A 15303-nucleotide genomic window follows, 5' to 3' on the forward strand; every position below is an offset into this window, starting at 1 on the left:
ATCCTAGTAATTTACAGTTACTTTGTAGCCCCAAATAACATAATTTCTTACTTTAATTTTCATAACAGTTCCCTTCTGAGCACATTCTGTTTCCAAATCAGGAAATATCAGATAGGATCTAGGAGTAAGATGTAGTTATGGTCAGAAGACCTAAATGAAGTTTTGCCTCTTTTTTTGTTTAACTTTCCCAAGAATTTTCTCTTCAATAAAAATGATGACAAAATGTAGTAGCAACCATAGTCTCTTGGAGTATCTTGGTTTAGATCACATTGGGATGAGTTATAATATTACTTTGACATATTTAAGTTGTAAATAGAAAACAGAGACTGTTTAATTATTCATTATTTACTATTATTAGCAATGATAGGATCTTTATTTTAACAACTGATACTTTTCTAACACTCAATCCCCACCTATTTTAACTGCTCCCAAGAAACAGACTTAAAATTCTTTAATAAAAATTTGATGAAGAATCACTGTAATTTCATAATGGTAGAGTTGTCATAATTTATGATTATTCCCGTTAAAATATGTGTCATGGGCTGGAGAGATGACTTAGCTGTTAAAGTGCTTGCCTAGAAAGCCGAATTCCTAGGTTCAGTTTCCCAGAACCCACGTTAGCCCGATGCACAGGGGGCGCATGCCCTGGAGTTTGTTTGCAGTAGCTGGAGGCCCTGGCACACCCATTTTTTCTCTCTGCCTTTCTCCCCGTCCTTCTCTGTCAAATAACTAAATAATAAAAATTTTTAAATGTGTCATATTTTAAATCTTGTTTCACAACATCTTCCTTATTTCAGAATTTCTCACTGTGCTTATAATTTTGCTCAATTTCAGAATATGTCATTGAACAAAATTAGGAAAATGCAATTTACATAAACATCTTATTAGTTACAACTAATTTTGTCTTCTGTTGTTAATGGAGGTATGCTTGATCTCTTCTTTTGGGTGCTGCACAAGATAGCTTTGATTGATGCCAGCTTGTGTCAGAAATAATAGAAAATGGAAGAAAACAATATAAAGTTTATAGGGATGTCATGGAGGTTAGATATCACTTTGGAGACAAAAATAAATAATATTTATTGAGTCTTCTCTGTGTGCTATTAAATCAGTATGTCTTGTTATATATGATATATCAACATGCTTCTTCATGTAAGTTGTAAGTAGTATCCAATATGATAATTTGCTATCAACTTACCAAAATTTCAACAGTGACAGCTTTTCTCTCTTGTGCTATTCTTTTCCTACGTGCCTCTCTTTGGATCACCTTATTTTTGTTTTTGTTATTGCCCTATAAACCTGTCTCTCTATATCCCACCTCTACTTTAGATTTTTCATTTTGAAAAACCTCAAAGATTCTTATTTTTCTGGCAGAGTATCTTAAACTTCCATCCAACTAGCATCTTTTCCCATTGAGACTTTTGCTTCCTAGTAAGTTATCTGAACTTCATTATATTTACTAATTTATTAATTTCTTGGTAGAAATATAAGCATTACTAGATAAATGAATTTAGTAAGGTCATGATAAATAATGAAACATATATATGTAAATTATAATATTGTGCTTTCTTTGTCTAAAATGTGAGCATGGGTTTGAAGAGAGATTATCAAGAGCATTGGGAGAAACACAAATCTATCCTACTTTAATGCAATGATTATTTTGAATTACTTCAACAGCCTATGGCATCCTAGTTTCTGTTCTCAACACTGCTTTTGTACAAAGTATGACAATATACAAAAGGAATTTCAACTGGGTGTGGTGGCACATGCCTTTAATCTCAGCACTTGGGAGGCAGTGGTAGGACGATCACTGTGAATTCAAGGCCACCCTGAGACTATATAGTTAATTCCAGGCCAGCCTGGACTAGAGTGAGACCCTACCTCGAAAAACCAAAAACAAACTAGCAAACAAACAAACAAACAAAAAATCAGGAATCTCCTTTGCCGTACTACTATTAATATCCTTATAAATATGCAGCATGCATTTCATTATTGCAATATTTTTTCTTACAATGATAAAAATTAAATATATATATTAGAAAAGATATTGTATTCAAAACACCTTTTGTGTTTCCTAAAGAACACAAAAGAGGGTAAGCACATGCACTCATATCATGTGTCATCCTGTAAATATTTAGTTTTGTGATGCTTGCCTTTCTCATACAATTTATGCTCTTTTGATACAGGGAAATTCATGATTGAAATACAACTAAATGCAGTGGTTATCTGGCATGTGACTGATTCAGCAAGTGTCACTCCAGTCTTATATCATGAAAGAAAAACCATACATATTTTTTCCCCAAATGACCATTAATTCCTTCATTTTCAGTCCTTGCAATAAACATCACTGGCCTCTGCTGGTGACCCAGGCCACAGTGAACCTGGCTGGTTGCTAAAGGTAATGCCATTGTACAGGCGGGTCTCAACTCTTAGGAATTTTGGTGTTCGCATTGGCTGTTGATAGGACAGCTGTGAGGTTACGAGGGTCCCAAGCATTAAAGTGTTTAAGTTTAGCTATGGATTTAAATGGATCTACATTCCAACTCTAGAAATTGTTTTAGTATTATTTGTTTTCATATTACACATAAAACATTAGGACGGTGGATGGATAGATGGCTTAGGGGTTAAGGCACTTGCCTGAAGAGTCTAATAACCTGGGTTCAATTCTGCAGTACCCATGTAAAACCAGATACACAAAATGGCACATGTGTCTGGAGTTCACTTGCAGTGGCCAAGACACTGGCACACACATTCTCATTCCCCCTCTCTCTCTCCTTGCAAATAAATAAATACAAGTATTTTTAAAATTATGATAAAAGCAAACTACTATTGAGATTTGGCCCCACAGCTACTGTTGTGGCACTTCCATTTATTTTAAGCAATTTGGTACGTTGTTATATTTGTGTTCAGTGTCATGATGCCAACCTGTCTTGAGGAACTGGAAGAGTATTGTTAACATAGATTCTTTTGTCTCTTTTTAGGTTTATGTAGAAATTTAGTTCCTTTAGTATATTCTTTAATTACAGGGTCTTTTAAATTTTATGTAAGCTAGACATGGTGATACACACCTATACTCTCAGCACAAGGGAGGTATAGGCATTAGGAAACTACCTGAATACATGGAAAATACAACCTAGATCACCACAGAAACTAAATTCTATCCCCAGCTAGTATTATACAGTCAAGTGTAGGCAATTACTCATATTTAATATAAATTTAGTGTATCTACTACAAAGAAAGGCAGAAGAATATTAGTGCTTTTAATAATGCTAGGGTTATTCTAGTTCTCCATTCAAGTATAAAATTCCTTAGGTAATACACAATAAATATGGCAAACTCAGCGTGATGAGATTTTCATAATTGCTAGTATCAGACACAATTTCTGCTGTTGCCCTTGAGGAGTTCTAGGATGGCGAGTAGGAACAACCTGTAGAATACCTGTGACATTTCTCTTAACTACCACCAAGACTGTGAGGATTCCCCCCCTCACCCAGAAACCACATCAAAGAGCCTGGAATGTATTTTAAAGTTAAAATCTTTAGGCCAACATAAGCTGAAATATTGGCCTCACTGCCAAAAAACTTTTGCACAGAGATGTATAAACACTCCAGCATTTGTCCAAAGGGATGTAGAGTTCTGTCCTAAAGAACACTACAGGATGAAACATGAACACAGAGAGAATTTATATGGAGTATAACTTTGGGAGGATAAGTTCATGGCACAGCGATATCATGCATTTCTCAAAGGCAACACAGCCTGCTCAGAACTGTGGAAAGGAAATAAGGTTGCTTGATTAACAGCTCAAGTTAGGGGCTGGAGAGATGACTGAGTCAGTAAAGCACTTACTTGTTGCACAAACCCCAAGGACAGAAGTTTCAATCCCCAGCACCCATACAAATGCTGTGTGAGTGTTAAGGCAGAGATAGGGGAATCCTAGATCAAGCTAGAATCACCAAATCATAGAATTCTGGGTTCAAGCATGAGATTTTGCCTGAGTAAATAAAGTGTAAACCTACTTAGGAACACACTTGTCAACCTCTGGTACACAAATGCATGTGTACATGTATGTACTATGATATAAGGGAACATATATGCAGCACACATACACACACATGCAAAAAAGATATTATGTCAATCTATAGGCCTATGACAAAACGAGGGAAAAAAATCAGCTTGTCTTACAAACATAATTGAAATAGGATCACTTTTATTTCATAAGTCAGTGAATCTTTTACAAAATACCAATATTTTACATGAAGTAGTTTGTAGCTATTTTTTTATTCTCCTTACTTCTGTTCCTCTATACTCCCCTGACTTCCTTCTTTATTCTCCCCCTCTCTCCCTTGCTCCATTCTATTCTTTTCTTTCCTCAATTTTATTTGACAGTATTTAAGCCACTGATTTATATTGGAAGAGATTTCTAGTACATGTTCAGAATCACACATCCAAACTGTATAAAACATTCTACCTGTGCCTGGAAATATGGACCTCATTTTAAGATGGAATAAATGATTCTCTCTGAAATACTGTTATTTTCAATCCCCACTGACTTTTCTTGTCTAGACAGTACAGCAGTGTTTGGGAAGCATGAGCAGGTCAGCAGATGCTCAGAATCAAATGACTTAACAGGCATAAACTCCCCCCCCCAAAATAATTGCAAAGCTTTGGTCTAGCCTTTTGCATACCTTGCATAGTTAATTACCTAGGCCTTAATGTTTACATGCAATGAGAGTATCTACAGCTATAAACTACATAATTTATAATTGATGTAAATGGGTGTTATTATGTCAATTAAGCAGCTGTGTCCTCCACCTCTTGGTAAACAGCTATGACTGATAAACTGAGTTTGCAGAGAGGTACCTACTTTTCTTCATAACAGATAAAAATAAATTACCTAGGCAGACCAGGCTGTTCAATTGTTCTCTGGTGAGGTGGATGGAAAATCCAGACCCTTTCTTTTGACCTGTTGACTGCAGCAAACGGTCAATTTCGTCATGCAGTGCCTCCATGGCTTCTGGGTGCCGGAGAAGATAATACATTGCCCAGAACATAGCTGGAATAGTGTTTGCCATAGAGGCCCAGAGTAAGCCCAAATGATGTGCTGGGAGAAAATAAGTGAAAAGGAAGATTAATAGCGTTTATTACACTGATTAGATTTGCAGTGTGCTAATTAAAAGATGTTAGGACACAGACCCAGCCAAGGATCAGTGCATGCTAATGAGAACCAATAGGCTTCTGAAGTCTAATTTTCTGCTTAATGAGAATAGTTTAAAATGTAATATGTATGTGGGGGGGGGCAGAAAGGTGGGGGATGAGATAAGAAGAGTAAATGCCGCTTAGTTATACTCTTTCTCATTATCATCATTAAGTATCTTGTTTTACCTCCTCAGCAAAAAAAAAAAAAAAAAAAAAAAAAAAAATCAATTATCACAGAGGGTTGTTTCAGAGTAAAACATTTCATCATTAGCCAATTAGAAAGAGCATAAAAAATTTCAAGGTCGCCATTTTTGTCTTTTTATTTCAAAGGTCTACTGTAAATTATTTTATTTTAGGCAAGTAATCATTCAGAAGTTTCTTACCTCCTATTTCAAAGTCCTCACGTGTATAATATTTCTCCAGGATATCTTGCCTCTTCTGAACAATTTCTGACCATCCTTGCAGTTGATCTAATTTTTCTGAGGTCAAGCATCTTATAATTTTCCTCTGCAAAGACTTGACATTTCCTAGAAGCTGAATGGGTATGTCAGATACCAAGTATAGGAACTTGTCATCAAACTTTAAAAAGTCATCTCTTAGTTCATTGATAATATTTTTCCTGTCATCAGAAGGAATTTGTCCATATATGGTTGTAAATGTGATCTCAAAGACTAGTGAGCTACAGAACTGCATGATGCCTGTGGTGCTCCAATTTGTAGTTTTTAGTAATTGGGACTCAAACATTTGTTTTACATGTTGTAGCATGTTTTCCAAGAGAACATCCAAATATTTGCCTTGTAAAAGTGCATAGGCAGAATGAATGTCTTCGTCAAGATCATCATTTTCTAACAGTTTCTTGGTGGAGAAGGCTTTGGCTGATACTTTATTACCAAACTGACGAAAGCTTAATTGTTTGTGGTTTTTATTCACTAACTGGTACTGGAAAGGGTCCAGAATAAATGTTATGTACTTTCCTAAAAACAAACAAACAAAAAAAAAAAACAAGAACATAGTTTATTTGATAGTAAGACAAAAATTCCCAATTTGTTTGAAAAAAATTATATCAGTTAGAAAGACAGTAAGAAGTTAATAGTTTTATTTTACAACTTTTAATAAAATTCACCTCATTCAAAGACATATTTTTATTTGAATCATGGAAGGTAGTGTGAAAATCACTAGAGGCTTGCAGTTAAATTTCCTAAAGTTCTAAATGACCATTTGCATTATAATTTATCTCCAATTTTTATTTTAGCTTAATGAAAGAAACATTTTAAATATCCTGTAAATATTCTTAACATATTTTGGTGCAAGTACTTCTCATTAAAATAAACAAAAATGAACCAAGAAGATGCTATTCTGTTACTGATTATTTACACTTGATAACAAGTAATTTTGTACTTGAAGTCACCTTTGCTTTGTTCAGATGAAATCATTTTAACTAAAGTCAATGACATTGCCTCCCCAGGTTAGAATCTAACTCACATACTGACGTGTCTGACAAAAAAATTCCACACTAGAATTCATCCATCCATCCATCCATCCATCCATCCATCCATCCATCCATCCATCCATCCATGTATTCATTCAACATTTATTGAGATTCAGACACTTGATTGACTAGCTTTCTTCTTAAGGTAGGAAGCTGTGGAGAAGCCATGGAGTCATGGTACACAGTTTCATGTTAGAGATGCACACTTGCTAGAAGGTCAGCAGAAACAGGAAACTGCTTCTCTTGCCTTACGGCATCAGCAAGGGCTCCCTGAGCTGATAAGATTTACACTGTTCTTACATCAGTGCTATCCAAACGTGTGGTGGTAAAACCTGTGGCATGTGTTAAAAGTACAAATTCTTGCAAGGTTTTGATTTACAACGCTTGGAGGTTAACCTTATAATTCTGCTTTTCACAAGACCCTCAAGTGATTCTTATGAGGTACATTAAGGAACACAATTTAGTATGGTCTCTTTCTCAAAACTGGCAAGGACCCTGGAGAGTTCATAGCCCAACTCTTTCTCTTTCGAGGTAAGAGAGCTGGGAAAGGCTAAGAGGCTGAGCAAAGATTCTGTGGCCATATTTAGTGGCAGAGACTGGACAAGAAGGTCCTTCCTGTGCACCAAGCTCAACTTCATGCAATCCTGGACTCTTCTCACTAAAATACTGTTTTAATATTCCTTCTGATTAGGAATATTGTAAAAGAAACATTCAACAATGGTATTTTGAAAACCTTTTCTTAACAAAATACATATGGTTTGGATGACCCTACAGCCTTTAACGTTTAGCTATCTACTGTCCTCACTTCCTCTTGTGCATGTGCATGTGTGTGTGTGCGTGTGTGCGTGCCTATCTATCTGTCTATCTGTCCCTGTGGTTTCTCTATTTATAATGACTCCAAAAACATTACAAAAATTAAATTCAACTTGGTACAAGATATTTAGGATAAAGCCTTGAAACAATTTTCAGACAAATCATAAACACAGGATGAATGTGTTCAATTTTACAATTTTGAAACACAGTTGTTTACGTATTTGAATGTATGTGCTATTATTTATTTTTCTAAAATGAATGATGTTACTGGAATTTTATTATCATTTTTGCTTCATGCATTTCAACTGGACAAATCAAGTAAGGGCTGAAGGTAAGCCTGGAAATGGCTAGTTGTTTTGGTCAAACACTAAAGCTATCTTCTACAAAGAAAACATTTCTTCCTTCCTTCCTTCCTTCCTTCCTTCCTTCCTTCCTTCCTTCCTTCCTTCCTTCCTTCCTTCCTTCCTTCCTTCCTTCCTTCTTTTCTTTTGCCTCAAGGAGAGCAATAAGGACTCCACTGGAGCTGGGTATACTCTGTATCACCTGCTTTACCAACACAGCTTAATTAGATAAAATTTCTATCATGTCTCTGACAAATAATTGGAGGAAAAAGTGACTTCTCTCATTTAGTAAAAGATGTAATTTTAGGCTAAGCTGTGTATTTTCACAGGTGGTGATTCATACTTTGCTCCCTTTCTAAATGAACGGATTTTGCTAAATATTTATAGGATTATTTTAACTTAGTTCCTAAAATTCATAGAATGTACAAAAGGTTTAATTTGTAAAACATAATCTTTCTGCCGATTTTATACATTCAGCAAACCCTAAGTAAAAAGATTCAAGCATACCCGGAGGAGGCGTATTAGATTCTTACTCTTGGGCTTCTTGAAACAGAGGCTATATATAGATATACTAAAGTTCAGCTTTGTCTACAATTTATTAGAAATACACACATAATTCCTCTTTTCTTTCTATTTTCTTCTCTCCCCTCTCCCTCCCTTTTTTAATTTCTTCCCTTCCTTTTCCTACTTCTCTTCTCTTTTTTTTTACTTTCTCTCTCTCTCTCTTTATTTGAAATGAGATTCATTAAAAATAAAAGAATTACCAATTATTACCCTATTTTAAAACTACCTATTTGTATCAGGTTTTATAAGCAAGCCCATTATTGATGAGTTTAAAGTAATTTGCACATAAAGTTCCAAATTCTCATGCTTCTCTAGGCTCTTTTTACTCTAGGATCAGTGTTTCTCTTTCTCTTTCTAATTTTAATATCCTATCTCAAGGCATTGACTTCTTGTCTTCTTCCTTCTACCTTTTGGACTGAGATATGGATTGCTTTAGAAATAGATGTTTTGATTTTCTGGATTTTACTATTCAAGAAGGTTTGGAAGTACTAATAACCCTGGAGATGTTAGCTGGCTCTCCAACTTTTAATCTTCAGTATAAACAATTTAAGCTAAGTTTTCCAAAATTAATATTAATTTAAACCATCTGTCCACCATCTGCTAATGTGAGATGCAAAAGCAAAACTAGTTTCTTTGTGATCCTTAATCAGACAGTTAAGAAACACATATACATTTATAAAATGAATTTAAATTTCCTAACAAAGGAAATATTCTGAAAAGTCATCTTGAAGGCTGTGTAGGTTTGGAAAGAAATTCACTTTCAGTCAGTGTGACTTTATGTAAATAAATGCCAAGTGTCAACAGGAAAGTTGCCTAGTCCACAAAGACTACAGGAAGAAACAATATCCACTGACATGTTTTCAAAAGCAAAGATCCTGCCATCATCAGCAGATATAAAATATTGATTTAAAGAATTGGAGAGTTTGCATTTATCTAAAATGTAAATGTCAAAATGATGCTAATTCCTGCAAAAATATAAGGGTGGGCAAGGTGGCACATGCCTTTAATCTCAGCACTTGGAAGGCAGAGGTAGGAGGACTGCTATGAGTTTGAGGCTATCCTGAGACTGCATGGTGAATTCCAGGTCATCCTGTGGTAAGAGACCATACCTTGAAAAGGATTCAGTTACTAGTGAAAAGTGAGCATTAATTTCAGTCAGTTTGTTGATTTTGCTGTGTTATTTTTTATTCCTCTGTCTTCTTACCTACTATTCAAGTGTGGATTATTTTTTCCATGTGGCTTCATGCATGTGTTTATCTTTCTCCTTAATGTGTAGAATTTCAAATATTTTCTGTAATGCTATACTGGTGGTAAATAAGTTTGTTCTCATCACAAGAAGTGCTTCTTTCTCCTTCAATAATGATAGTTTTACTTGATACAGTAATCTGAGTTGGTAGCTACTATCATTAAGAACTTGGAAAACATTTTTCTGTGTGGTCTCCTAGCTTTTACAATTTCTGTTAAGAAATCAGTTGTATCTGATGTGTTCTCCATCATATGTGACTTGGTTCTTCTCTTTTGTAGCTCTAAGTATTTTTTCTACAATTCATTATATATATATATATGTGTGTGTGTGTGTGTGTGTGTGTGTGTGTGTGTGTGTGTGCATATATTATATATATAATTATATATATAATATATATTATATATTATATATGTGTATATGTATTTATATCGACATATATAATCCTTTAACTATATATAATCTTTTTGCATATTGCCAATAATTTTAATATCATCCTTGGCAATTATTTCTACTCTTCCTCTGCCAGAGCTGAATGGGCCTTGAAGGTATTGATTCCAGCATTCTTGGATAATTTGTATATGATGCTTCACTAGCTCAGTATCCATGGACTCCTTGAAATACAAATGCTCAGTCAATAAACATAAGTAAATTTTCTCTAGTTTCAAGATTTTACTCTTTTGTACTTAGGTGGTTCTTCAGTAGATTTTGTTTTTAAGGTTAAGCTGCCAAGTATTTTCTGACAATGACCACTTTTGTGTACTCTCCTTATTAGGGAGATTTCTCTTGCTGTTGACAATGATGTACAGTGAAGGTTCTCTGGGGTGACATCTAGGGAAAATGATTCTGCTGCACCACCACACAAAACCAATTAGAGAACTATTTTCTGCGACAGGTCACAAATTTATGTGGTTCCTCATGAAAAGATGTACTTTTTAATTTCTCTATTAAGGTGACATTTGTGTCCTTTGAGACTTTGGAGAATGACAATCATTTTCTCATCCTGCAAGAATGTATACTCGCTGAAGTCACATTATGGGACATGGGTAGAAGACATTGTTCTTCATTTTTTGGAATGAGCTACTTTGCAAGCTGATCATCAGAACCATGTGTATTCAGATAACTTCTTGATGGATTTTATTCAAACTTATTTGCAAAATGAAAGGGATTGGGGATGTTTACTGTTCAGTTGAAAAAATATAACCATGTCTAATTATTTAGACATTAGAAATTCACTGTTTCACAGAATTCAACATTAAGGAGTCATAAGAGCTGAGGGGCTAGAATGCAACTTCTTGTCTGCCCATGGGTAACACTTAGCCAAAAGTCAAAAGCCAAAGGGATGTTAGTGTCTACAGATTATCGTTTGAGATACAAACAATAACTAAATTAAAAATTAATGAAAGGAATAGATAGATAGTTCGTGTGATAAAACTGTGTGGAAAACTGCAAAGGGGGCCACAGTCAATTTTTACTGTCTATCTCACCAGCTGTGGATTCACCATTCCTTCAGAGAGAAGCATAGTCTTTTTTCTTTGTATTTTTGTCCTTTTGTGTATCTGCATTTGCATACATATGTGCCTGCATATGTACCACACATACCACACACTACACACACACATACACACACACACAATCAAAGAGAAGTCAGGACAGGAAAGGAACTTCACTATGAAGTCTCAGAGGGCACTGTAATTTATTCTTACATATGACAATATGAAGATCATTGCACTAAAAACCATGGCATCTTTTGCATTAGCTCTACAAATAATGCAATATTCTATGAGTGCTCCACATTTTGCATATGGAAAAATATAAATGTAGTAAAGGCTATGTAAGAGATTATGACACATGCAAGGTACTCAGAGGTACTTCTTACCCCCAAGGAGAACAGTGAAAGTGTCACCATGTTGCTTTTGCAGTGTTTTTATAAAACTCAATGGATCTTTATGTAATTGCAGGGCCACACCAAGATAAGGAAGCCAGCCTTTTATCAAGGGAGGTTCACCAGGTCTTCTATAAAGGGAAAAAGAGAAAAAAAATTAAACCATCCTTACTGAATACATACTGGTTTTTCCTTCTATTCATCAGTGAACAGCAGGGATGGAACTGCTACCTTCAGCTCAATGGCCATTTTATGCTGACAGACACCACTTACGGGGAGCCTCTCCACATGTGTGCATCCAGGGAATGCAGGTCCTCTTGCAACTTTTATTGAACAATGATTTGTGCTGTGAAGCTTGAATAGCTGCTGGACAGCTGCCACAATCTGTTTTATTTATTACATATTCAATTTCCCATCTTTATAAGTAGTCACCTGAAGAGACTGTGACTGAGAGGATCTCTAGTAAGCTCCATCTACTGTTAGTATGATCTATTTCGAAAGATCATCACTTTGTTATAATGCTAATCTTAAAAAAAAAAAAAAAGGACAGCTGCCTGATTTTTTGGTCTTCCTCAAGTCATGTTCTAAGTGCTACCAATAAATTCAGTAAGATCCAAACTTAATTTTGATTGTCATTTGTGGTTTGTTATTACTTACTTGGAAAGGTATTATCTGTTAGGCCTAACTGATAGGTAATCAAGCTGCATACTGGAAATCATGTGAGCAAGATATTTCAACCACTGATTATTTTGTATTCCATTTCAGGATGCATTTAGATGTGGAAACCAAGGCAAACTAACTCCAAATAATTTACAGGCCCAACCTAGGTATAGACATTTACAGTTTTCTACAAATATAGGGTATGGATGTTTAAATCCTAACAGTCTTTAATTGCATTCTTACACACTAAAACTTTAGGGGAATAATGAATGCATTATGGGAATTGAAGGTTTTCAAAACTTAAAATTCAGTCAACACATTAAATGGAAGTTCTTTAGAAAGAACCAGTTATGTTAAATTATTTATTGTGAATGTTTTCACTTACTTGCCTGATCAAACAGTTTAGAAATAGGCATCATGGGGGCTTAGGTGCAATCTCTCATTTTTATATATAGGTGATTTAAACTTAGATGTCAATAAATTTTCCTGAATTTATGAAACTACTTACGGATATGTTGCAAGCTAAAGAGCTCCACAATTAGACTCTTATAGCCCTAGGAAACTAGTCAATCCATGAACAGGGGTAAAATTCCCACCAAAACAGCTTCATGCCTAAACTGAAAGACATCCAGTAAACACCATGTCCTGCGTGAGTCTGATAGCTCTTGCTGTGCTCTGAGTGTTGAATGCCAGGTGGTTTAGTTACCAAAGCAAACCTCTTTGTTATCAGCTGTCAGAATGGAATTTTAAAACCAGAATGAAATTTTCTGCTGAGAATAGTAACAACCTCAGCATAGGACTAGGAGTGTTGATCAGTAGCAGTGTGCTTGCTTAGTAGTCAAGAGATGATGTGTTCGATCCCCAGCACCACAGAGGAGAATGAACCTATCTAAATCCTCAACATTATTTTCATGAGGTTGATGGTTGGATATATCCTTTCATGAAGATTTTTTTTATTGCAAACATGGATAGGGTTATTTGTTAAATGGTAATTATAATATGACTTTTTAAATCATATGAAGTATTGTACAAAATACTATGAATTAAAAATAACTTCCTTTTTTGAGGCAAGTCCAACAAATGCCCCCTTTTTATGAGAGAAAGAGAGAGAGAGAGAAAGAGAGAGAGAGAGAGAGAGAGAGAGGGAGGAGAGAGAGAGAGAGAATTGGTACAACAGGGCTTCCAGCCACTGCAATCCAACGCCAGATGTGTGCACCCCTTTCTGCACATGTGTGACATTGCACACTTGTGTCACTGTGTGTCTGGTTTATGTGGGACCTGAAGAGTCAAACACGAATCCATAGGCTTCGCAGACAAGTGCCTTAACTACTAAGCCATCTCTTCAGCCCTTCCTTCATTTTTGATGTATGATTCCAATAAAACGGTACTTTAAAATTTATTCCAAGTTACTTATTTGGGTGAAGGCAATCTGACCTTAATTTTTTCAAACAAATAAGTCATGCTTATTTCACAAAGGATCAAAACAAACATTAAAAAAACTTTGTTTCTCTAGCCCATCTGTGAGATTACTTATACTGCATGCAGTCTATTTCGATTAATCACAAAACTATTATTAGCTCAGACCAAATCAAAGAGCAAGATTATAATCCCACCAGCACAGACACTTATGTAGCTGGATTTACCCTATCCAAAGATTTCATTTTCCCACAACCCATTTTAAAAATAAACATAAATATTTTTGTGGAAGGAGGAATTTAATCTTGGTTGTGACATAAGTCAGGAATATATTTTGTTTATTTTTAATTTTTGAAGATGTCATCTTAATGCTAACTTATATAGTATACACTACTGTTTAAAGGGATACATAGTGATAAATGAAAACAAAACACACACATATAAATGTGGATCTTAATCTCATAGTTTCTTATTGTTTCCTCTTTTTAATTTTAGATTTTAAAATAGGTCCTGACAGGGTAGTCTTGCACTTGGTCTCCCTTTTGACTCTGCCTTCCAAGCAGTAGGATTACAGGAACAAATGATTAATACCTGGTCAACTCATTATTTTCCTGAATAAAAATTAACAATTAAAACTTGTTTTTTGGGGTGGAGGGGAATATAAGACAATTAAGCAAACATTGCAACCATGGTCTTCACGTCCAAAGATTAAACAAGAAGAGATAACACATATGATTGGAGGGGAGGATTCTCAAGATGGAAGGGGTTGCGGCCCATCTGCCACCTGCTTATGACTCTTTTAAGTTTACATGACTTCTATCTCCCATCCCCAGTACCATAGAAAGAAAACAGAGAGCAGGACCCAAGCAGGAGCAGAGTTCGGCAGCAACTTCAGCGGCTCCAGCACGGGTACCAGCGGCCCCAGCAGCAGCGGACCCAGGAGCGGCAGCGGCGGCAGATCCCGCAGCAGCGGCTTCGGGGGGAGCAGCGGCGGTGGTCACGGCAGCGGCAGCTTCAGCAGCTGTGGTGGCTCCGGTGGTGGCAGCTATGGGAGCAGCAGAGGCAGCAGCAGCGGCTCGGTTTGCCCCGTAGGAAAAGCAAGTGCCCAGCTCCAGAAATCAGAACAGCAGCCCGACGACCCAGGCAGCAACTTGACTGAGACCAAAATCACCCAAGGTAACTGGGATTGCAACAGGGAAGGGTCTCACTTGGTCACAAACTGACTTGGATCCTTCAACAGACCAGAAATCTAAACCTCTTTGTTGATAGAAGATCTGGTCATTATAATAACTACTCTTGCATACATACTCGGGGCTGTTTTTGGTTGAATGTGTACAGTGTTTAGTTAAATTTTAGAATCTACCTGTATTTTATTACACTCAGCCTGCTTGAATACTCCTATAGCAGGGAATCTCAACCCCTAAGAACATCTTTGTAGATACTCTGAGAGTCTTAAGAGCCACACCTAATACCTTAAGGTCCTACCCTGAAAATATATTACATCAAATCAATTGATACAGCTAAGAATACACAGCTAGCTAGAAAATCCAAGCATTAACTTAATCCAAGATGCAAAAATATATACATTATAACACAAGAAACACTAAAAAGCAAGATGATATAAATCCACCTAAAAGTATTAATGCATCAGAAATGTCCTCCAGAGAGAAAGAGTTAGAGGAAATGCCTGAGAAAGAGT

The 15303-nt window shown here is 35.9% G+C and overlaps 1 protein-coding gene across 1 annotated transcript in view; it reads right to left on the reverse strand.

Moving 5' to 3' along the window:
- Positions 1-15303, reverse strand: part of LOC101599339 (cytochrome P450 7B1) — a 179361-nt gene that overhangs the window by 18715 nt on the left and 145343 nt on the right. Inside the window, exons 2-4 of the mRNA XM_045143410.1 lie at positions 11523-11659; positions 5577-6167; positions 4892-5098 (exon numbers count right to left, since the gene is read on the reverse strand). Coding sequence (XP_044999345.1) covers positions 4892-5098; positions 5577-6167; positions 11523-11659 — 935 coding nt within the window. The remainder of the gene's footprint in view (positions 1-4891; positions 5099-5576; positions 6168-11522; positions 11660-15303) is intronic.

This window comes from Jaculus jaculus, chromosome 2 (assembly GCF_020740685.1).
Source record: "Jaculus jaculus isolate mJacJac1 chromosome 2, mJacJac1.mat.Y.cur, whole genome shotgun sequence".
Taxonomy (NCBI): domain Eukaryota; kingdom Metazoa; phylum Chordata; class Mammalia; order Rodentia; family Dipodidae; genus Jaculus; species Jaculus jaculus.